Source organism: Arvicola amphibius, chromosome 14, assembly GCF_903992535.2.
Source record: "Arvicola amphibius chromosome 14, mArvAmp1.2, whole genome shotgun sequence".
In the NCBI taxonomy this organism is placed as follows: Eukaryota; Metazoa; Chordata; class Mammalia; order Rodentia; family Cricetidae; genus Arvicola; species Arvicola amphibius.
In genome coordinates this window covers 40,614,124-40,639,642 of record NC_052060.1, presented here as the reverse complement: position 1 = coordinate 40,639,642, position 25,519 = coordinate 40,614,124, and the positions used below count along the sequence as shown (strand labels likewise).

The following is a 25,519-nucleotide window of genomic DNA, read 5'->3' as shown; positions in this document are numbered from 1 at the left end:
TGGCAGAGTCTAGGTGGGGTAGTTATTCTATGTGACATGTAACACAATATATCAATTCCTACCTTGCATGTCCCCCAAGGTCCAAACTGAATGACAGCAGCCTGTGACAGGGGAACATGGAAGAGGAAGTAATATAGGCATATGGTCCTCTCGCTAAGGGCAATGGAGGGAAGGGCCTATAGGACCCAGAGAAGTCGGCTTCCTGCCTCTGCCGAGTGAAGTTGTTCCATGACAGGGATGGTTATATATGAGAAGAACTCATCAACTCTGTGAAAGCCAGGTGTAGATCAAGTTATCTCTGAAAGGAGAAAAGCAGGAGGGAAATACAAATGCATGTAGTAATGAAAACGCATCTAAACACAGGACAATGGAAGTTTGCCTATGAAAAGGACAGACACGGTCCAGTTGATTCCTGTGAATTCTAACCTACACTTGTTATGTTTTAGCTCAGTGAAGGCTTTTATAGCCCTCTGAGATGGCTGTGGCTTTTAATGGCTCTGTCCTCAACACAGTAAACAGTTGTGGCCGGTATGAAGGATACTAAGAGCTTCAATACAGGTCCTGGAAATCTCCAAGCATTCCGCTCCTGCTGCCCCTTCCAAGCCTCGCCACTGGCCTGGGCATCTCTGATGTTTGTCATAACCCCTCAATGCTAAGTTATCAATGTGTGCTTGTCTCCTGGCTGTCTCTCCACATGAGTGGCCAAAGCGCTACCATGCACTGCGGTCACATGGTAGAGCTGGTTAACTGCTTGCTTGGCATGAGGCTTCAGAGTGCCTGCTTAGATGCATATCTAAATCACCCTTAGTTCTTCCTGGTCCCTCCTCCACCTCTCTCCCTAGCCCAGCTGCTCAGCTCACTACTCATAACAAAGATTCAGAGTTTGGAACATAACGCAGTCTTGCTGCTGTTGTGGGACCAAAGACAAAATTACTATTATGATAGCTTGCTAAAACATAGGATTAAAGAACAAGCAGAAATATTTTATCCAGTAGTGATCAAAACCTATTCCTCTTTCCCAGTTAGTTGGGTGACACAGAAGGAAGACAGATAGTTAGGCTTCACAAAGCTGTTGGCTAAAATTTAGTCTCTGTAATCAAAAGAGAAACTGTATGTGAGCAAATGTTTGGAAAAAAAATCCTTGTCCAAATTGTCTTTCTTAGTTGTTGCCTCTGTCAAAAGACTCTACTTATTTGTTTAAAAAGGCATCCATGAGATTTTTTTCTCTTTTCTGATGCCCAACTACAATATACATCACTGTTCAAAACTTTTCAAGTTGTATTCTAGATCTTAAATACTCCATTTTGGCCGAATGATTAGAACTTCAATCTTAAAGCAAGTTTCTTTCTAAAGTCCCATTTCTTCCGTGACATCACTCTGAACTAAGTGGAACGATTTGGTTGAGTATTTTAGACGTGTCTTAATTGTTCAGTCATTACATTTAACTCATAACTTATCCTATCCCATCTCATAAAAATCCATTGCTCTAGAACTGTAGTTTCGCTAAGCATTGCCATTAAGGGAAACCAAGAGAAGGCTTATGAGATCCTGCAGTTATTTCTGAATGAAAAGCTTGATTAAAATCTAATGCTCTTATTTTCACTGTCTCCCTTGCTTTCATTCATCCTAAGTCATCCTTTTAAATGTGCGTATTCTTTTATATGAAAGGATAAGATTTTTTATCTTTTACCTTGTTCATTATTTCAAGTTTTCTGGTTATTTTTATTGTGATTTTGGTGATATTGAAATGAGTTTTTAGACATACAGATACACATTAGAAGATTATAGTGTTTAATAATCTCTCATTGTATCTCTCTCAATACCCCAGAAATCCTTCTGCATCAGGAAAGGGTCAACTCACTGCCTCCCATCACTTCCACCTCCTCTTCAATCTTCTTCCCTTTAAGTTCAGCCATTCCTGAGGCCAATCTCCTCCATCACAAAACCTCATAGACTTTAGTGAACACAGAGATCAAAGCCAGAATGGTTACACAAAAATAAAGTATACCCAGGAAGCAAGAGACCAGAAAAGATATGAATCTGGAGTATTACATTAAATAGAAATCTGAGGAAAATAAAAATAATGTCAACTCTCCGTAACTAAGTTAATGGAGTGATGGTTCAAAAGAAATACGCTTGTTTCTGGTTCTATTTTATATCATATCTTTTGAGCAACTATGCTGATTTTAAATGTCTTATTCTTGCTGGAAATTTCCTTTAAATATTGGTACAAATATTCCTTAATTTTTTAGAAATACTGATTTCCATGGTTAGTAATATGACATCACAATGATGAACGCTGTGATTTATATGGCCACCTTAGAGCTTCCTTTCTGTTTGTTTGTTCCTTTGTTTTTTAAAGCTGAGACTTAGCCAACTCTTCTGTGTGAAATCCAATACTTATCACATAATCTAGGCAATAACCCTCTATGATAAAGCCATATTCTTGAAGTCCTATTGTGAAACTCAAACAATGAAGAAACCAAAACACCAGTGGAAAACCGGGTGTGGTGGCACACACCTGTTACTTTAGCACTCAAAATATAGGAACAGGTGGATCTAAAGTTTAAGGTCAACCTTGGCTACATCAGCAGACAGTTCAAAGTTAGCCTGGGATACCCAGACCCTGTCAGAAAGACACACACACACACACACACACACACACACACACACACAGAGAGAGAGAGAGAGAGAGAGAGAGAGAGAGAGAGAGAGAGAGAGAGAGAGAGAGAGAGAGAGAGAGAGAGAGAGAGAGAGAGAAAGAGACAGAGAGAGAGACGGGGCAGACAGAGAGACAGAGAGAGAGAGGGGGAGACAGAAAGGAAGGAGGAAGACTTCGTGGATTTAGTAGAGCTTTTTCTAAAGCTTTATTCTATTTTTAAATTGTATTATTATTTATTTTATGTGTGTGGGTCTTTTTCCTGCCTCTATGTCTGTGCACCATGGCAGACCTGGTGCCCTTGGAGGCTAGAAGAAGGCACGAGACCCCCTTGGGACTAGCATTACAGATAATTGTGAGTCACCACATGGATGCTGGGAATCGAACCTGAGCCATCTGAAAGAGCAACCAGGCCTCTTAACTGCCGTGCAATCTTTTTATTCCTAAAACCTTATGGACAAGTGAAGTTCCTGTTTGTTGAAGGCGAGTTATGGACTGGAAAGACAACTGTAAGCAAAAATCACTTGTCATGCAAGTGAGGACCTGCATTTGGAGTCACAGAACCATATAAAGCTGTACATAGTAGCACACCTCTGAAATCCCAGCGGCAACAAGAGAGACAGGAGGCGAGACAGTCTACTCCCTGGAAGCTCAAGCGACAGCTTTATGTATGCAACCTGATGTATGCAACTCAGAACCTGGTGAACGGTGAAGATGAACACTCAAAGTTGTCCTCTGCCCTCCACACAAGCTGAATGCGCGCACACACACACACACACACACACACACACACACCAGCATGCTTACACACAAGTTTAAAATAAATACAAAGAGTTTTTAAAGAAAGTCACAGTTGTATGATATGAAATTTAAAACTCCAGCAAGGGAATTCATTAGTGCTCATATCCAAGCTGCCTCTCTCAAGCGCTGACATTTAGCCACAGGCTTCCCGTCTTTTCCTCTTTCCCCAGGAGGGACACTTCAGTCTTGCCATCCTGGAAGACACATAGCTCACTGTTGTATTGGATTCAGAATTTGTTGAGGATGAAAGTGGCGCACCAGGTTCCAGTGGATGAAGCTTCTTTTCCTGGAGGGAACTCCCTTATCTTTGCTTGTTCAGGAACCCTCCTCGCACAAAGGAAAGGATTTTTTTTTAATCCCAGCATTGCTGGGTTTTGACAGAGACCTTTCTCCTGCTGTTATGTTTATAAACTTCCTCAAAGCTATGTTGAGGGTGACTATAGTTTTCTCTAATTTTTCTAATCTATAGTTCAGTCAGAAGCCGCTGGGTCAATAAAAAGATAACTAAACAAATTTCTCAATCCCATGCAGATATTGGAATGCTCAGAACTGGATATCAGAGGTGTGATGTACAGATCTGCTTTAAAACCCAGGAATATCCCATTCAGCCTGAGAAGGTGGCTGACCCTGTACTTATTACGTCACCTCCTAGGACTGAGGTATACACACAATCATATTAATTGCTTTTATTTGTGAAGAGCAAGCAGTGAAATTCCTCTGGCCACGATGATGATAATGAGCACAAAAACATCATGAATGTAAAAGCTTGTGAACATGTGGTCAGTTTTTCTTAGATGTAGATCAATGTAGACATGTGTATTAGTACAAGAACTATAAATCTGCCGGGCGGTGGTGGCGCACACCTTTAATCCCAGCACTCGGGAGGCAGAGGCAGACGGATCTCTGTGAGTTATAGTTCTTTTTTTTTTTTTGTTTGTTTTTTGGTTTTTCGAGACAGAGTTTCTCTGTGGCTTTGGAGCCTGTCCTGGAGCTAGCTCTTGTAGACCAGGCTGGTCTCGAACTCACAGAGATCCGCCTGCCTCTGCCTCCCGAGTGCTGGGATTAAAGGCGTGCGCCACCACCGCCCGGCAAGAACTATAAATCTTAAACCCCAAAGAGTAACACTGGACTAAGAACAAGGTAACTTCTAATGTTCAGTTAAGAGAAAGAACAGTAACCTCAGCACGGAGGCACACATCTGTAACCTGCTGAGTCAGGAGCATTGCAAGGCTAAGGCTTGCCCAGCTACGTAATGAGTTCAAGTTGAACACTGACAAAATAGGGAGATCCTGTCTCAAATTAATAAAATAATAATAATAATAATAGTAATAATAATAGTAGTAGTAGTAGTAGTAGTAATGGATGTACCTCAATGGTAGCGTATTTGCTATGCATAAAGTCCCGAGTTGAATTTCGAGTACAAAAAAAACAAAACAAAACAAACAAACAGAAATAGCAGGGGGTCAGTAAGGAAAAAAAGACTGGAAAAATAAGTTTTTGCGAGTAATGACTTCAGTCTGCACTTTAGGGGCAAACGAGGTTGATGACTTCACAAACCAATGAGTCAGTGAATCAGGTCGTGGAAGTATACAAAGTCATATGAAATTCAGTTCCTATTATTAAAGAGTTCTTTTAGAACCAGCCATTAGAGGTGATAGGTTTCATACAGTTAGGAGAAGTTGTGAAGCAAGACAGTGATTGATAGGTGCAGCTGGAGTTCAGAGAAGGGACACATCCCTTCCCCACGGATTGACTGGGCACCAGTTCGTGGAGAATGTGATACATACAAACAAGATGGCTAATGTTTGTCAAGACCCTAGTTCGCCTAACGCCTGCTGCTGCCACTCTGCCTGGATACCATGTGAATGTGTGCCATGATCCTGCCCTAGAAGAATGTGTAAGAGGTCAAGAAAATGCCTCCTAAGCAGATAGATGTGCAAAAAGCAATTATCAACCTATTTCAAGATGACATTAGCAATGATGGTTACAGAAGGCAGTTCATGATTAGCTATGCTAATTAGTTATGCAGCAAACAATGGCTTTAGCCATTAGCGGAGGAAGTGCTTGCTTCCCTGACCTATTTGCTACATTCAGCAGAATCCCCGGACTGCTGCCGCCCCCCCCCCCTTCTGTGGTTTGATCTCATCTCCCAACGCTAGCGTAGTTCAGGGCTCAGATTTGGTTTTGTTAGTCTATAACCAACTTTAGGGCATGCGATCTGCTTCCATGACTATAAATCCCAGCTATGTTCTGATGGTTGGCAAACCTCAGCCCTGACATTGACCGGACATCCTGTTCTGTGTATCTGACCCCTTGCAGAATTCCCTACTTGGTGACTAGAAAGCATCTCAGTTTCAAAGTGTTCAGTAGTATTTTCCTTTGAACACGTCTCCTGTCTCCAGTTACGTCCATCCCCTGAAGTCCATGTATTGGACTTAATTCTGAATGCCACAGCGTTGGGAGAAGGAGTTCGTTACCAGAGGCTCTGCTCTCCCAATGGGATTAATGCTGTTATGTAAGTGGGATTTACTTAAAAAAAATAATATAAACCCCTCTTTCATGCATTTTCTTCTTCTCTTCCACTTTTTAAATGGGATGACAGAGCAGTGATACCCATCACCGGTTTTGAGCCTCTTGATCATGGATTTTTTTTTCATGCTCGAGCACTGTAGTACACATATATCTGTTCTTTATGAATTACCCAGTTTCCACTGGTCACTTACAGAAGCACACAGTGGCCTTGCAGTCTATTTCATCTCAGTAAATGGCAGCTCCATTCTTCCAGCTGCTCAGGCAACCCCCACCCCAAAAAGATTACTGCAAGTACTTTAATTTTCCGTTATTAATCAAAAAAAAAATCTCGAGTGGGCTTCTTCACTCAGGACTCCTGAAGTCGACCAGTCTTTGATCTGGCTTCCATCCTTCCTCCTTCACTGAGATCCCCCTGCCCACAGCTTCCTCTTTTCTGTGCTATGCCGGGCTGTCCAATTGTGAGCATCTATCCCAGAGTACATCCAGTGGTCATTGGGTAATTTGGCGGCTTAGCTACAAGACCTGTTCAAAGGCTTGCTGTCTAGCTGTGATATTGACTCGGCTGATAGGATGACTTAATTAGCCACTTAGAATCTAGATTCTCTGCAAGAAATTTCACACATACAAATCAGCGGTTTTGAGAAACCTGATGAAATAATGACCAGTTTACCCCGAAAGGCTCTGTAATCGAGTAGCCAACTGTCTAAGTAAATGCCATAGTAATTAGAGAATCATCCCAGCACAGTGCTTGCCAGGGCTTCATGCCAATATCCTCTTTTCCTCTCACTGTGGTTTCTGTTCTGTGAGCATCCCCTCCTCCGTTTCTTCCTCCCAAGAGCTAGTTCTGTCAACTCGGAATGTCCCCTGGAGCTCCCCTTCACACCTCTGCATTTCGTGTATCTCCTGTTCTGCTCCTTCCGCAGTACCCTTATTCCTCCTGAAACATCATGGGAATTTAAGAGTTTCTGGGTTAATCTCAGAATGTGCTAGTGCATGCGTGCATTCAGGACTCACCGTAAGTTAATACAAGGATCTTCTTTAGGAAGGGCATGAGATCAAAGACCTATTAGGTCAAGTCAAATGACACCCCAGTTGAATAGTAATAGTAATGGCTAGGATAAGTGGGAAAATTCCAAGTTGGACTCTACTTGACTCTACAATTTTTTCTTTTCTTTTTTTTTTTCCAAACTGCTCCAAATAGAAGCACTAAAACTCTTCTAGGATTAGATTCCAGAAGCATTTGGTTGGCGACAACTATCGTGTTTTTCAAAAGCAACATAATTTACTTTCTTTTGTGTTCTACAGGTATTGTGTATACATCATGTGTATGTATCTGGAACTCTGAAGAGGCACAATTGTGATAATAGAATTAGAAGCCTAAAATAAAAATCGAGATCAGGGTTGTAATAATTGAACATTAAGAAACTCAGTATTGATTACTCGTTAAAACTTGTTTTAAAAAAGATTAATTAGTTAATGAATTTAGATCTGCATGTGTAAACATATGTGTATATGTGTGTGGGTATTGCACCCACATGCACGTGCTGACTGCCGAAGGGTGTTTAGTGTCTGCCTTTACCATTCTTTGCCTGTCCTTTTGAGTAAGGGTTTTTCCCCAAGCCTAGACTCACATATTTTCTGTTGTGGTTGGTTGTTCAGGTAGTCTGGAAGCTAGCAAGGCAAAAAGATCGTCCAGTCTCTGCCCTCATTGGAGCTGAAGTTACAGGCCTTTGTGGGGCACTCAGATTATCATGTGTGTGCTGGGCTGCTAAGCCATCTCTCCACCCCTCCCCCAGAACTCATCAGAATCCCTGCAAGTAACCTAAACTCAGTCATTTTACTTATGAACTGTAGCAGGAGGAAACAGTCACGGGAATGAACAAGGACTGATCCAGGAGATCTAGTTAAATAGTAAAAACGGCAAATTGACAGAGAAGACTGTAGATGGAATTTCCTTTGGTTTGCCAGTCAGCTCCCAAATAAAGAAATGGAGACATTATTAATTATGAACGTCCAGCCTTAACTTAGGCTTGTCCCATTAACTCTTTTAACTTAATTTAACCTGTTTCTATTCATCTGTGTTTTGCCTCAGGGCTTTCTACCTTTCATTCTGTATGTCCAACTTTTCTGCTTCCTCCAAGTCTATCTGGCTGGTCCCTGGCATCTCCTTGGCGTCTCTCTGGCATCTCCTTGGCATTTCTTTTTCGTTCTTCCCCAGCCTAAACTCCTCATACTTACTGTTCTTGCCAGGAAATTCTACTTATACCTTCTCCCTTGCTATTGGACCCATCTTAGGCAGGCAAGCTAAAACAGCAACACATCTTTACATAATTAAAGAAATTGTCTGTGACAGAAGACCACAATGTTTCCACATAATCTTCCTATTCAACAGCGTGAATGAGGTAATTGATGGCTGGAAACAATGTTTATGTGAAGTTTGAAGGTTTTTTAAAATGCTTAATTGAGCTATATACTTCTTTTGATAGATATACTACACCTGCAGCCATCCTGCCTGCCACTCCCACACACAGAGTTCTGAAGAAAATACCTAAACTATCAGTGGTTACTTTCGGGTGAATGATGAGATATTATATTTGCTTTCTTTTGTCTACACATTCTCAGTTTTCTGTAAGGCATATGAGCAATTTCTAGGCAAATAACAGTTTCAAGAGTCGATTTCCAGATTTTTTTCCAGTCTTTAAGAAAAAAATGTTAGTGGTTGGAGTGTATAGGAAACCTGAGAATGTTTAACTACTCTTCCTTATGACTTGTTTGATTTAAACTGAGTCGCCCATTTTAAGTGTTTGTTATTAAACAGACACTTGCCAAGTGTAAACTAAGGAGGAGACTTGGTTCTGTCAGTAGATTTCCCACATAATACAAGCAGCCAAACTAAGCAACACAGTTTGCCCTTGTAGCCAGATCTAAGTAGGACATTATAAAATATTCACTTAATATGATATTTTGAAGAATCAAATTAAATTCTCAGTTTTTCTTGAGTTACTTTTGACATTTGCTTATTTTATTACTCAGAGCCAAGGGAATGATAAAAAAAAAATCCACAGGCTTCCACAAAAGTAACTTTTAATTGTAAAAACTCAATTTAAATGATCAAATATTGATTGAACAATTGTGTGCACCCGCAACACTGTATTAAATATAGTTGGAAATTAGAATAACCCAGAACTACAGATATATTGAGAAAACTCAGTTTTCACAGCAAGACAGAAAACTAATAATTATACCCTCTAACATTTGTAATGTATTTAATGAGCTTCAATATAAATATATTATGTATATGCCTCCTATGTAAGTATAATATATATGAATCTATGCATGGACATCAATATAAGCAGAGAATAATACATTCAAGAGTCATGGACAAGCAAAGGAAACAAACAAGGGAGTTAAGACAAACCTATAAAATAAGGAAAATCACTGTAACTTACCAATCTGACAAAACATTGAGATGCAGAATATGTAAGGAACTTTACAAGTTCAATAATAAAAATATAATCCAATTCCAATTGGCCAAAGGATGGATAACTATTTCTCAAGGAAGAAATTTTGTTAGCCAACAAACTTATTCAGAAATGCCCAGCTTCATTAATGAGGATATACATGTAAGTAAAAATACAGTTTGACAACACCTCACCTCTGTTAGAATGGTATTATCAAAAAGAAGATAAACATCAAGTCAGGAAAGGGGTGTGTCTCATACACTGTTGGTGGCAATGTGAATTAGGGTGGCACCAGAAGAATGACAATGAGATTCCTCAAGAAATTAAACTAGAGCTATCATATGATCTATAATTTTCCTTCTGGGCACATGTTCAAAGTAAAGGGTACTAGTAATATATGCATGCCTACTTTTGTTGCTGTATTTTGCACAGTAGCTAAGATTTATAATCAACCCCGATGTCCGATGGACCAACAGTGTATAACCTAACTTTCCTCAGTGCTTCAGTCAAATATTTGGCAAGAAGCAATGTAAGGGGGTTTGTTCTGAGTTATAGCTTAGGAAGGGATAGCCATTGTGTCTGGGAAGGCACGGTGGAAAGGGTGTGAATCTGCAGTAAAGAAGCAGGTGTCCAGGAAGTGGCGCCAGGCTACGGAACTTTAAACCCCGCCCCACACTAATTCATTTCCTCCAGCAAGACTCCATTTTCTAGACAGTCCCTGCAGCTGGGGACCAAGTCTGAAAGCTTAGGCACCTATGAGGGGCATTCACATTTAAACCACAGCAAGTAGGTCAAGAAAATGTTGTTTATACATATCCAGTTGCTTTATTCAGCCATTAATAATGTCATCCTCTTATTTGCAGGATAGTGGATTAGGATTGGGAACAGAATGTTGGGAGAAATAAATCAGTCACAGTGTGACCAATTCTCCACGCCCCCTCTTTTAGGTGGACATTGCACGTTCCCTCTCATGGATGGGCATTGTGTGTAGAAAATGCTTACTGGAAGCTGGAAGGTTGGGAGCAAGGTTCATAGGAGGATAGATAGTGGATACTCATAAGCAATTAAGATTAGTAAATTCTAGGTTCAGAGGAACAGCTGTATGGAGGGAGCTGAGTTCGCAGTAATGTATTGTATATTGTATGCGTAACTAGAAGAGAGTAGGCTGAAGTCTCCCAATGCAAAATAATAAAGAGATGACAATGTTATGGGTCCAATTTAATTCATGCATATTCCTCTCATGTGTTGCAGTATCATATTGTGTCCAAAGTATGAGGAAGTATAATCATGACCTGTTAACACAATTTTTAAAAAAATTTTTAAAGATGGAAGTGTTAACTAATCCAATTTGACCTATACACACTATACATGGTGTTAACTAGCCCAGTTAACTAGCCCTATACATACTGCATATGTGTATTAAATTATTGCATTATTTTATAAGGTTATGCAATTAAAATAATTTTTAAAAGACTGATAAAGTTATGAAAGAAAAAAGATAAATCCTAATAAATAAGCATGAAATCTTCCTTGGAGGACATAATTCTTGGCTGAGAATTAAAATTATATTAGACACATTTGGTTATGTGACAAAATAAAATCCAAACTAGATTAAATAAACACAGCCAGTGGGTTTTCACGGGAAGGATTTCTTGCTTGGCAAGAATAGAGTCAGGGGATAACATGATGTTATTAGGTATAACTTTCCTCACTACATGGCCTTTCTACATCAATGTTCTACCAAAGTTAACTGCAGAAACAGGCAGTTACATTTTATCCCTTTATGATAGCAAAATGCCATAAACAGTGACTTAAATAAGAGAAGCTTGTTTCTCACAGTCCACAAATTATAAGTCCAGAATTAAGGTACCAGTCGATTCAATGTCTGGTGATGGAGTCCTTCCTAGACATTATAATGCTACATAATAAGAACGTAGAAAGAGTTTCTCCCAGGTCTCTTTTTTTATAAACTTACTAATTCATTCATGCGGTTACCCCAATGACAGAGCAATCTCACAAGGACCTCTACCACTTATTTTTTTATTACTATGACAAAAGACCATAACCACAGGGTTGGGTGGGTATGGAGGTGGGGGAAGCTCTGGGAGGAGTTGGGGGAGGGGAAAGAATGTGATAAAAATACATTGTATGAAATTCTTTTTTTTTTTTCTTTTGGTATTTCGAGACAGGGTTTCTCTGTAGCTTTGGAGCCTGTCCTGGAACTAGCTTTTGTAGACCAGGCTGGTCTCGAACTCAGAGAGATCTGCCTCCCGAGTGCTGGGATTAAAGGCGTGCGCCACCACCGCCCGGCTGAAATTCTTTAAATAAAAATAAAACACAAAAAAGAATGCACCTAGGCTATAGTTTATTATGTTGAAATTTTAAAAACAAAAACACACAATAAAACCCCATGGCCAAAAGTGACTTACGAAAGAAGAATTTATTTTGGCTTTTGATTCCAAAAGATGAGTCCATCGTGGCAGGGAAGACATGCTAGAGTAGGAAGCTAGGATGCTGCATCTTCTACCCACAAACAGAGCAGAGAGAGAACTGGCCTGCTGCCCCTAGTGATGTACTTCTCAGCAAAACTTTGGCTTCTAAGAGTCCAATAGCCTCTTCCGCCAGCACCAACTGGGGACCAAATGTTCAAATACCTAAGCCTATGGGAATATTTCTCAGTCAAACCACCACAGAACCCTATCTCCCAATCCAATTATTTTGAATGTAAGATTTGAAGATATGAATTGGGAAGGGGGAAACTGGAAACATTCAGCCTATAGCACATACACTTAGAGATACCGGATTGACTGGTCAGCTAGGTAGTATGCCTCCCACAGCAAAAAAGAGGAACTTGATTGGAGAAATCCAGCAGGATCAGATAGTACTAAAGACCTATGGGTCTTGCCACTTCTCTCAAATCAAAAGAAAGGACAGAGAATTAGGCAAAACCCCTAGACAAATATAATTCTTACCAAATTTGATTTAACTGGATAGCGTGTTATGTGAGGACAAGGCATTTTGAGTACATGAAAGAGCTTGAGCCATGATGTAAAAGCAGGAGAATCAAGGAATAGATTGCCAAGTTCCTGTGGAGTACAAAGTAATTATGTATTAGTTATTATAATCTTTGAATTATTGTACTTTCATAAATCTATTTTTCTTTACTGAGAATTTTATATTTGGACATATATACATATATATCATACACATTTGGTGCAAATTCAACATCTTGAAATTTTACTTTATAATTGAAAAACAAAATATCACATATATTTAGGTTTAGAAACATGATATCTTTATATATGCTTACACTATGAAATGGCTACATCACCTTAGCAATATATCTTTGTGTGTGTGAGATAAAAACACTGAAAATGTACTCTCAATTTTCAGGTATCTATCATAATATAGATGATAAATAATGGATCTCTTGAACTTTCTTCTTCTAAGGAAAACTTTATGATTTTGACAAGCAACTCCCAATCCTTCCTAGCCTCTGGGATAATTTTTCTCTCTTTTCTGTAAGTTTGACGTTGTTATACTTTCTAAGTAAATCAAGTAGTATTCATGCTGAAAATAATTTATTTTAGTCACTAATTTATTTTATTTATTTATTCATTTGTTTTAACTAATTTCTTTTAGCCCAAGTTCATCTGCATTGTCACAAAAAAATTTCATTATTTTTTTAAAGACCAGTGGCATACCATTGGCTAAATGCAAACTTTATCTGATTATGCATTGGATAGACATGTAGATAGTTTGTATTTCTTAGTTATTGTGAATTATACAAGGAGCATGACATTGCAGTGCTCTGTTTGGTATTCTGATTTTGGTTCCCTTGTATATAATTTAGAAGTGAGTGTGGATCACATGTCACCTCCACAGAGTTCTCCATGGTGAATAAATCAATTTGCATTCTCACCAAGAGTACATGGGGTTTCCCTTCCTCCACATCTTTACCAATGCTTCTTATTGTTTATGGTTTCAATAAAAACTATCCTAACAGATGTGAACTGATAAGTCATTGGGATTTTACTCTGCATTTTTGTAGTGATTTATTATGTTGAGCATTTTGGCAAATATTTTCTGGTTATTAGTGTTTTGTCTGGAGAACTGCCTAGTCTCTTGTCCATTTTAACTCTGATGGTTTTGCTTTTGAACCTTTAGTCTATTTTGAGTTGATTTTTGCAAAGTGGTTAGTCAGTTTTCCTAGCACATTACTGAGAGGGTCCTTTCTTCATTGTTTGTTGAAATCAATTGACCATAAATGTGTAGGTCTGTTTCTTAGCTCCCTGCTTTGCTAAGTGGAGTATGTGTCTAGATTTATGTTGGTACTATACCGGTTTGTTAACTAAAATATTATGGCACATTTAAACAATCACTGAAATTGCTAAAATGTTAGTAAGAATTTGAAGATGACATAGATAAATGAAAAGACAGAAATATATTTCTGGACAGATAAATATTGCTCTGAAAATGTCCATACAACACAAAGAAATATTTATCAAATCTCCAAAGATATTTTCTCAGAAATAGAAAAAAGAATGATAAAATTTTTATGAAACTATAAAATGTCATAGATAGCCAAAGTACCTTTGCACCACAAAGAGCTAACAGAGTTACCACATTACCTGGTTTTAAATCCTTGTAATGGCTTGAATGTGATGTGAACTTTCTATTTGAAGTATAACCCATGATAAACACTTCTGCAAAATAGCACATTAAATTGTCAGCATCAACACTCAGCTTTAATTTCTGTTTCATAGATCTGAATAACTATTGGTTTGTCTTAGGATGGTGCTTTCTTAAACTTTTTTCAAAAGTAAATTTTAGTTCACTTAAGGTAGAATTTGATTTTAAGCTCTTAGAACATTGCCTGTTTTGAGTAAATGATTAATAAATATATGTGGATGTTTCCATGAATTTATAACAGTAATCGCAAAACCATCTATCACTTTTAAAAGCCGATTTGGACCAGATGTTTGTTTGTTCCTTGGCACAGCCGTGCCTGGATGTGAATTCATTTTATGATTCACAGAGTCCCCAAGGGTCCGTGGTGATAGGATTGAAACCGGGCCAATTGATGTTTTAATCCTTTCTGTCCTTCAGGAAGAAATGGAATTAAAAACTAAGTTTCTGTTGTTCAGAGTTTGTTGCACTGAGCTAAGATTATAGATAGAAAGTAGTATTAGATTCTTGCTAAATGGATTTATAATCTAAATTAGATATACAGGATAGTGACCTTGGCAAATAAAAGGTAGAACTGGCAACTTGGTGAAAAGTCAGCAGAAACACTGAAGAAGTTCAGAGATGACGGCTAGCTTGTGAGTGGTGTTTGCTGATCTTTACGTGGGTGTAGGCCTGCAAGGTCACGGTGCTGGATCTGTCTTAATCTCCGTGTATAACACCACACATGGCACCTTGCTTTACTCTGTGTTTCTTCAAGATGACTCATATATCACAGTGTACTTCAAACTGATAAATAATAAAAAGATTGCTCGGTACAATAGGTCTATATGGCTTTGACCAGTTGATAGTAAATTATTAAATGATAATTTCATACATGTTAGCTAACATGAGCCAGTAATCGTTATATGCGTCTACACAGTTTGTATGATATTGAGTATGCCTTATAAGAGAGAAAACAGAAGCCCCCCAAAGTCCTTGATTTCTTATAAAAGAGCCACACATCTTCTTTCCTCCTCAGTAAATCCTTAATGAAGGGTTATTCTTGGGGACCCTGGATTAGAGACCTAAAAGCCAGTCTTGACTGTAATCTCAATGTAGCAATTAGTGTAGAGATGTAGATCATTTATTTAAGCAATATATTTTTCAGTGCTAGGAGCCAAATTCAGGGCTTTATGCACGTTATGTAGGCACTTCACCACTGAACTACACCTACACTCGGTCCTAATAAACTCAGAATACATAAAAGTAGTTGGAAAAGCTGGGCACCGTGGCACACACCTTTAATCCCAGCACTCAGGACACAGAGGCAGGTTTGGACCACACAGTGAATTCCAGAATAGCCAGGGATATGTATAGAAAAACGTTTGTCTCAAAACAAAGCAACAACAAAAAAGTACTTGGGAAAGGCTGCCTAAGGTTAGACTGAAATATGTAATTGAATGGATTTGATGACAAGTGAGTTTGGGGGTTATCTCAAGGACAGTGGTGATGAGATGGGAACAAGGAATTTGTCAGGGATGAATGAGATAAATGTCTGAAGTATAGCTGTGTGGCATAAGAAATAACCCATGCAGTCATGGTGTCTGACAAAGGTTCAAAGTGAAGTCATCCTTTCAACTTCAGGGACAGAATGTGCTTACCAAAATAACAGGCATGTACGAGAAGGAGAACACACTGACTGATGTCCAGAAGAAGACCAATATACTGCTCACTTCTCCCTGCTCTAACACAACTCCTCTCTCTCTCTCTCTCTCTCTCTCTCTCTCTCTCTCTCTCTCTCTCTCTCTCTCTCTCTCTCTCTCTCTCTCTCTGTCTGTCTCTCACCATCCTTCCTCCCTCCTTCTCCCTAATCCCTCTGTGTGTGTATGTGTGTGTGTGTGGTATGCATGTGTGCAGGTACACTCACCTATGCTTGTGTGAATGGAAGCAGAGGTGAAAAGAAGGAAGTGGGCATCTTGATAGCTCTTTTTTTTTTTTTTTGAAACAAACTCTATAGTACAGCTGTTTTCAACCTATGAGTCACAACCCCTGTCGGGGGGGCAGGGGCGTCAAACAACCTTTTCACAGGGGTCACCTAAGACTATAGGAAATACACAGATATTTATACTATAATTCATAAGAATAGCAAAATTGCAGGCATGAAGCAACAGTGAAAATAATGTCACCACAACATTTGGAACTGAACTGAAGGGTCACAGCATTAGGAAGGTTGAGAACCGCTGCCATAGTGCATTCTGGAGCTCATGGGTCCTGTCAGGCTACACTGGCTGACCAGTGAGCGACAGGGACTCTCCTGTCTCTGCCAGGTTGGTGCTGAAATTGCAAGCATATATTACCACACCTCATTATTTAAGAGGATGCCAAGGATCCAGATACGTGTCTTCATGGCTACACAGCAAGATTTTGACCCACTAAACCATCACATGGGCCCCGGGTCTGTCTCCTACTTATGTCTACTGTTACTAACCTCCCTTAGTTTTTAGGCCCTCTTTCCTTGTCTGTACTCAGGTGTCTATCTTGCTCTTCTGATTTTGCTGACCTCTCTATACAGCTCTGCTTATTGCCTTTGAAGCTCCTCTATGGCACGCTTACAGATCACCTTGCTGCTCATCCATGACCTCAGTCATAATAAACCATGGAAAATGGCACTAATTCCTGTCTTTCTGTTGTGTACTAACCTCAGCTGATCCTACACCAATGCAGTTGTATCCTGACAAAGGAAATACTTTTTAAAATTAAGACCAAATCAGAGCGTTTGCCACCACACTGAGATTACTGAACACAGTCAACTAAGCCTCTCTCTACTCGTCACTCCCTGTGATTGGATCTCCCTTCCACTACTTGTCCTTGGCATCCTCTTAAATAGCATGGTAATATATGCTTGCAATTTCCACTACATGTCCTAGGACATAGAAGGCACCTAGGACATATCTGGTGAAAGACGAGCAAATAAGATTTCACGATAAACATATATGAGTATAAGAATGATTACACTGAGTTTTGAGAATATGCCTGGGATTATAACATATGACAAATCCTTAATTAGTATATTTATCTCAAAGGAGAATTTATTCACCATCAGTTCTGTGGTTTAAAACAATATCTGTGATTTAAAACTGCTTTGAAAATAGTTACTTAAAAAAAGATATGGTTTGATTTCTGCTGTGAAAGCAGTAAAATTTCCTATTTTTTGGTGTGTGTATTTGTGTTATGACATATGTATCATGGAGACCAGAAAAGGGTATCAGATCCCCTGGAACTGGAGGTACAGGAAGCTATAGGCAGTCTGGTGTGGGTGCTAGGATTTGAACTTGGGTCTTCTAGAAGAACACCAAGTGCTCTTAACTACTGAGCCATCTCTCCATCCTGACAGTAAAACAGTCTAAGTTTAGTGGTTCATGCCTGCTTAGAGGGCAGTTAATAAAAATGTCATTACCTCTAAATCTTCCCAATCCGATTTGTATTGAGAAACAGTGCTATACACTCAAATCAAATATTTTTGTTGGTAGTGTTTAAGACAGAGGTATAATACATCATCATAATTTCCTTGATGACAATCTATACATTTATGCAGTACATTTACATTTAGAAGTCCTAAGTGAGCATGTTCACAGAGCAGGATGAGGGCTGGCAGGTAGAATTCTTGCTGTTTAGCAGAAGTAAGTATGGTGCACAGATGGCTCTCTTCCAATTGGCTGATGCTCAGAGGTTCTGCTTCTTCAGGTTGACAGGCTGGATGTGGACGGCTTGTTTAGCAACATCGAATCCGTCCACCAGATATCTGCCAAGCTACTGTCCTTGTTGGAAGAGGCCACAACAGACGTGGAACCGGCCATGCAAGTAATCGGTATGTTTGTTCCTTCTTGATTTCTACATTACAACAGGAAACAGTATTTTAATAACCCCCTGGTACTTTGGTTTTATGTTTCTGACGCACAAAGCTTCCCAGGAGATATATAAATGCCGAGTCTGCCTTCGGGTTCATTGTAATTACACAAACTCCATGTTTATCTCCAAATGGGTTTATAGCCATTTGCCGAGGTCCCTCAGTAGCACTGAGTACAGACAGAATTAGCTTTCTAATTTTCACCTTTTCAATCTCTCTGCTTTCCAGATGGCCTTTCATTTTGTTTTATGGCTGTAACTTCCTTGATCCTTAAAAAACTTATTTAATTTTAATAGCTATTCTGATTTCAAACTAAATGGATTTTTTATCTTAAATTTATAAATTTACTGATTTTAAAACCATAAATACTTTACATGAAAAGTATGTGATCTCCAAAGAACTTAGACTCCATATATATTTTCAGTTTTCCACTTTACTCTTTTTTCTATTATTTTTAACTTTTTTCACTGATTCTTTATGGATTTCACATCATGCATCCTGATACAACTCATCTCCCGGTCAGCTCGCTTCTGTCAGCTGCCCTTACAGCCTTTCCCCAAAATAAAATTTAAAAGTATAAACAAAAAAAACCCAAATGGTCTCAGCTTGGAAGCTGTAATGTGACAGAGAGAGTCACGGTGTACCATTTAGTCCACACATCTTTCCTTGTAAGCGTTCACTGCAATAAGCCATTGGTCTGGTTCGAGGCCTCTGGTTTCTTCTACCTTTGGAGACTGGATCTCCTCTTGGATGTCCTATTGTTGCTTTTGTCACGGAGATCCTAGAACTTTGGATCTGCAGGTCTGGCCCCTTCACATGCTCCATGTGTGTATACATACATATATGTGTGTATCTATACATTTCTAGTTTTTATTCTGACAAGGTTTTTAAAAAGGACTACAGAGAATATTACATGAAAAATATTCAGCTTAGAGTCTATTCTCTTAATGTCTTCAGCATTGCAAACAACTACTTGAACGAGTTTTATGTATCAATACACAGTGCTGTGTAGCTTATGAATTCCTTTTAAAAATGATCATTTTGTAATTTTACATTTATTGCATGTTACAAAAGTATTAGAACAATTGAGGATCTATATGGTAAAGATGAAGGATTGCTTGTATGCTCCTCCAAACCCATTGTCACTCCTGCAAGTGATCATTGCTGTTAATCTTTGCAGAATGTCCCTTTGACACAGACACACACAGACACAGACACAGACACAGACACACACACACACACACACACACACACACTATCTTCATTGAATCCTCTTTTTGTAGATATTAAAGTTATCATTATAAAGGAACAAAATTATTCTTATTTAGTATCTATATGGGTCCAAAATTTAGGGAGCAAGCTGATCTTATGAAAAGGCGAATGAAAGGATTCAGTCGGGTTTAAATTCTATCCTTCCTTGTGGTTCAACATCCCCAACAAACCGTGTTAATGTTTTCTTCCTGCGAGATTGTACACATCTTCCCGTTAGCAGAGATTCCCTAGCCATTCTTCAGTTCATCCTCCGATAGGTCCTGAGCAGCAGCATGCTTACAGAGGACGATGCTGTGTGGTACTGTTGGGCAGAGCGAAGTGGAAAAGATCCCCTCTGACCCTCCTAAGCTCACAGGGAACTCTCTCTTTGAAGTGAAGGTGTGTGTCTGATCCCCCATCAGAGTGCTTTTGTGCTGTTACAATCCCTTAATGTGAACATTTTGAATAGGAATAAAGGAAGGAGTACAAGATGTTGTGTACGTGTAAAGTTATTCATAATGTTCTGAGAAGTATGGTCCACGTTGGGCAAAGATGTTCTTTGGAACTTTCTTTCCATTTAGCACTGATAGAAAAATCGCAACACATTTAGAAAAATGGTAAGCGATTAAGCTAATGTGAAGAATTATTTAGAGGAGGAGTAGGGACTACATCTGGGGAGGGAACTGAAGACAAATTTGAAATTCGGGTAATTCAACTTCGAATGTCATCTCTTCCACGGCCTTGACTGGGTGAAGTCATGTACCACAGTTAACTGGAATGCAGCCCATTTCCTTTCCTGGCACTTTGGAGTGCCACATGCAGGGCACCGGCTAATACAGTGAGGACACATGGATCCGAGGAGCTAGAAAAGGCCCCGCATTGTTCTGGTGGCCCTTGGGGGTGTATTTGAGCCTGCAAACCCTTCCATCCTCACTGGGTGCAGCAGCTAGTTGTGCCATGGTAGTGGCATACACTATGGCCCATGAGAAGCATGAGGCCATCGCTAGAGTTGGTGGGACGTGCAGGGATTTCCAGTCCGATGTGAATGAAATGTGTGCAGGCAACAGAGATCGGCAGTTTTGCGTGAGAGCTTCTTCCTGTTCCTGCTGCAGCAGTCAGGCCACGTTGTATGTTATGTATCTTGTAGCATGATCCTAATTGGTATTAATAATAAAACTTGGAGTCAGCTATCAGAGGTTGGAAGCTGAAGGATCAGAAAAGTGGAACGGCCAGTCCCTAGAGTTCTTATGTCTGCCAATGCTCAGCCCAAAGAGGGGATCCTGTCCTCAGACTGCCTCCTTAGACTGACTGCCTCATACTGGACTGCTCCTTAGACTCCATTGAGCTCCTGTCTCCTCCCACCTTATATTCCTCTTTCAACGCAGCCATATTACTCCTGTCTCCACCTCACTAGTCCTGGGATTAAAGGCGTGGGATCCTAAGTGCTGGGATGGATTCCCTTTGTGTGAGCTCTGTTTCTCTTTTAGAATGGATCAATTTTGTGTAGCCCAGGGTGACCTTGAATTAACAGAGATCCATCTGTTCCCCAAATCCTGAGATTAAAGATGTGTGTTACTACTGCCTGGCCCCTAGTGGCTTCGCTTTGCACTCTGATCTTCAGGCAAGCTTTATTTGTTAAAACACGAACAAAATATCACTACAATATCCACCCCTCTTGTTATTATTTGGTCCTGTTTATTCTAATTGTGCAATAAACCCTTCAGATAAAAAGACTCATTGTAGTCACATAATTTAGGTATTGATTTTTCTGCTTCTCAAGAAAGTTGATGATGAACATATGATAATCAGAATGCTTATCCTGTATACCATACAGACCTTAACATAAGCCATCGCTGACCACAAACTAACCAGGAGACAGATATCTGCTGAAGAAGCAGCAGCATTCACGTGAGAAAACATTAGTCATTGTTTTAAAAAGATTGCTCAAGGATGGTGACAGGACACACAGAGCTGCTCAAAGCGTGTTTACAAACCACTCCAAACAGCAAGATTGTTCACATACATCAGATAACAGCTGCTCTCCATTGATTTCACGCAAACTTATTTCCAAGGTTCCTTGGTCCTATAAAACATATAAAAACAATGGCTACTGGTTAGGTGACACCATCCATAAAGGTTTTGCAGTTCAATAATGGGTGTATCTATTAACAGAGAGCAAGTACGTAATGCCAGTTCATTCTAGTAACAGATAAATTTTTAAATCAAAACTGTAGAACCAGAAACAAATTTGAAGAACTTTGTTATTCAAAAATTGTCTGACCTCATTGTAAATATTACTGTAACCAAGTCTTAAAAATCAGTACTATAGGAGTTGAAGGGATGGAGTAGGAGTTAAGGGCACATATTGCTTTTGCGGATGAATTACATTTCACTCATGGTTAGTTCGCAAGCACTGGGAAGTCCAATTTCAGGATCTCGACACATTCTTCTGGCCTCTGTGGGCACCTACACTCATGTGCACATACACACACACACACACACACACACACACACACAGAGAGAGAGACATAAATAAAAATAAAAAAATCTTCAAAAATATGATATTGTGAATTCAAGTGCCAAAATAAATCCACATAGGTAAAGCAAAGGATCACAGGAAAACAACATTTTTACTAAAATGTCAATAGTGAAGAAAATGCAGCATGTAAATGATGAAGCTGGCATTTTATTCCCATAAAAACTGGCTGAATGTATGCATACTTTTCTATACATAAAAATTGCATGCACATGACAGGCAATATTTAAAGATGAATTTTCTGTTAAATCATAAAATTATCTTAGGTATGGTAGTCATACCTTCTTTGTTGCTTCTCCCTAATCAGAATTTAGAATGCAAAGTTTTCCTACAATGGCTGTGGGCTGGTTTGTGAAGAGGCCTATGGAGTAGCATTGCAGTGTTTTAATTACGCTATTCAGCAAACAGAAAAATTGGCTTCAGATTTTTGATATCTACAGGTTGCAATTACAGAAATATATTATAAACAGGAAAGCATTGGAATTTATCCTTACCAAAACAAAGAATGAGCTTGAAAATTGAACAATACGAGCTCATGTTGTATAAAATATTTTTGAAATTTTGTAAATGAACTTTCAAACACTTGACTCATATAAAGAAGCTTTGGAAGGAATACTTCTAGTTTATTTCATTTCACTTTTTAGGTTGGGTCTCACCCCATAGCCCAGGCTGAGCTGAAAGTCATTATGATCCCCCTGCGTCATCTCCTGAATGTTGTGATCACAATCATGAGCCACCATGCTTGGCTTGATGTTCTTCTTTAACACACTAGCAGGCAAACATCATCATCATCATAACTGTTTTATATAAAATCCACTAGTAAATATGATATATACTGGGTTCAAGTTAGAGAACTGTAGAAGGAAGTTTCTGTCCTGCCTGGTCCCACAGCCATTTAGTCCCAAAGAAACACACAGAGGCTTCTGTTAATTATAAATTGTTTGGCCTATTAGCTCAGACTTATTATTAACTAGCTCTCACAACTTAAATTAACCCATAATTCTTACCTATATTTAGCCATGTTGCTTGTTACCTTTTCTCAGTTCAGCATTTTCATCTTGCTTCCTCTGCTTCCGGGTGATGACTGCAGACTGAATTCTTCTTCCCAGAATTCTTTTAGTCTAATTGCCCCATACTTCCTGACTGGCTACTGGCCAATCAGCGTTTTATTAAACCAATACGAGTGACAAATCCTTACAGTGTACAAGAGCATTATCCTACAGCAGAAAACACAGATTTCCAAGTCTCAAGGTTTCTCTACCAGTAATTTCTGACATCAGAAAGAAGCATGATAACCTTAAAGCAAGAAATGTACTTTAACCAATTGATCAAGGCCAAGAACCATGGGAATAACAGCCTCACATCACAAACCTTTTGCATTGTGATGGATACAGCATTGTGTCTGTGGTCTTTGCCTCCAGAGGGTATAGACACATCCAATCAGAAGAAAGCATTCTACATATCCAAAAAAATTATCTTGATGATAGAAACAGATCAGTTTCCTTTTACTGACAGTTACATTGTGGTTATTTGCTATATTAACATAGGAAAGCTGTGTACAGGGTATTTGGAAACTGTATTGCCTCTGTATTTACTTTATTTGTATGAAACATCAATTCAGATTTTAAATAAAAAGCAACACAGTTTACAGAGAACATTCAATTAAAGATGCCTATACTTCTAAATTTTCTAGTCATGACTAGAAGATTACAGAAATATTTCAGAAAATCAAAACAATAAAGGTATACTTTTAAAAGTGTCAGTTGGAGCTTTGCTCTCAGGGCCCCTCACCTTTGGTTTCTGAGCTGGCCTCTGATGCTAACAAAAATAGGCAAAGTGATGTTTTTCATAACTGCATGGTGAGTTCTACTCCACAATCATAAAGAGAGAGGCTCAAACTACTCAGTCATACTGAGAAACGTAGAAATGGCCCTAAACAGATGAGCACAGTAATCCTCAGCCACCTGACCAGACACTGCTGCTCAGTTGACTGTAAAGGTCTAAGTAAGTCTGTCAGCACCACAGAGAGATGAGCCATCTAGTGAAACTGCCCAACCCTCATCCGAGGACGAGAACAATCAGTTGTTTTCAGTTGTTTAAGTCTGGGGATGATGTTTTTGCATAACAAGTAGTTAACTCCTACACAACCCCGGAGAAAAACTATTTCAACTCAAATGCTGAAGAAAGTTTGATTTAGAATGTGGTATTTGCATTGGACTTGACTAATTCAGAAGGGTAGCAATTACATGCAAAAGGCCACCTCTCTCTCTCTCTCTCTCTCTCTCTCTCCTCTCTCTCTCTCTCTCTCTCTCTCTCTTTCAATTTTATGAGACAGGGTTTCTCTGTAGCCTTGGTACGTGTCCTGGAACTAGCTCTTGTAGGCAAGGCTGGCCTCGAACTCTCAGAGATCCACCTGCCTCTGCCTCCCAAGTACTGGGATGAAAGGCCACCATGGCCCAGCTGCAAACGGCAGTCTTGCTGAGAATAGAGTAAAGGCCCCATGTCAGGAGAGTATGGGAAGGTCTTGGGAAGTCCATCAGCATTCCAGTGTGCCTTAGACGCTGTGCAGGCAGCCTCTGTGATCCTCCATTAGAATACATATGTCACTGTAGAGTTCAAAGCCAATTCCTATCACTAAATCTTTTATTGCTTAGATTTTGTAATTTATACTGATTGGCTGAGATGTTTCCAAAATCATGCTACCGCAAATGAAAAGCACAGGTGTTTCAACCCTGTGTCCTCAGACAGCAAGAATAAGAGTTTATGACTCACAGCTGCCGTGCCAGATCCACTAGATACCACGATAAAGGAGGAGGAGAAGGTTACTCAAGAAACCTTGTTGTCTGGATGAGGCTCAAGTTTATAAATAGATACAGAAGCTTGCAGGTCTGAGAGCACTGAGAGAACTGTTTGGATTCCAACCACAAAGTGGGCTTTAAAATCCACATTGGATCTGGCTAGGAAAGTTGTTTTAAACTTTCTAGAGATGAGCTTTGGTCCTTGTTTATATTGAAATTGAAAATATTCTATGACAATTTATGAAAATAGTAAACAAGGATGAGTAAAATAAAAGATGGTACAGAATTTAAGGGCATAATATAGTATCAGGTTGAATTAGATTCCATCTCTTTCTATTGCTAGGTCTTAGGTAAGTTATAAAACCTCACTGAAGTTCAGCTTCTTATCTGGAAATTGAAAGCAGTTGTATTTACCTCATATGAGTTTCATGAGGATTCAATAAAATCAAGTATAGAATATACCCACTGCTTATTCTTAATACTTAATACATAATGTGACTAAATTACTATTACCCTAGTCATTCTAAATGTACACATCTATTTATAAAGTTTGGTTTCTTTTATATAACAATTGAGTATAATGCAAATTCTTTTTGGAAGTTTTAGTCATGCTTTACAAAAAAATAAGACTTTGATTATGTAGTTTATGCCTCTTGGTATATATATATCTTCATAATTCAAATACATAAGGATATATTTGACTTTAAAAAGGGAGGTTTAGTCTATCATATGTCAAGTCTATGTTTGGCAGAGTAAATGGTAATTTCTGAAGCTGGTTTCCTAAAGACTGCTCTCATTGAGCCACGGATTTCAGCTTTCTCACTGCCAAGTAGCCTAGACCCACATTGACTCTGATTCATACAATACCATGAAAATAACACTGTGACAGTAACTGAACTAAGCCCC

General features: G+C 39.1%; 1 protein-coding gene across 1 annotated transcript in view; it reads left to right on the top strand.

Annotated features, from left to right (window-relative positions):
• The window catches only part of Arhgef38 (Rho guanine nucleotide exchange factor 38), a 96,864-nt gene that overhangs the window by 32,173 nt on the left and 39,172 nt on the right, over nucleotides 1–25,519 (top strand). Inside the window, exon 3 of the mRNA XM_038312040.1 lies at nucleotides 17,866–17,989. Within this exon, the coding sequence (XP_038167968.1) occupies nucleotides 17,866–17,989 (124 nt within the window). The remainder of the gene's footprint in view (nucleotides 1–17,865; nucleotides 17,990–25,519) is intronic.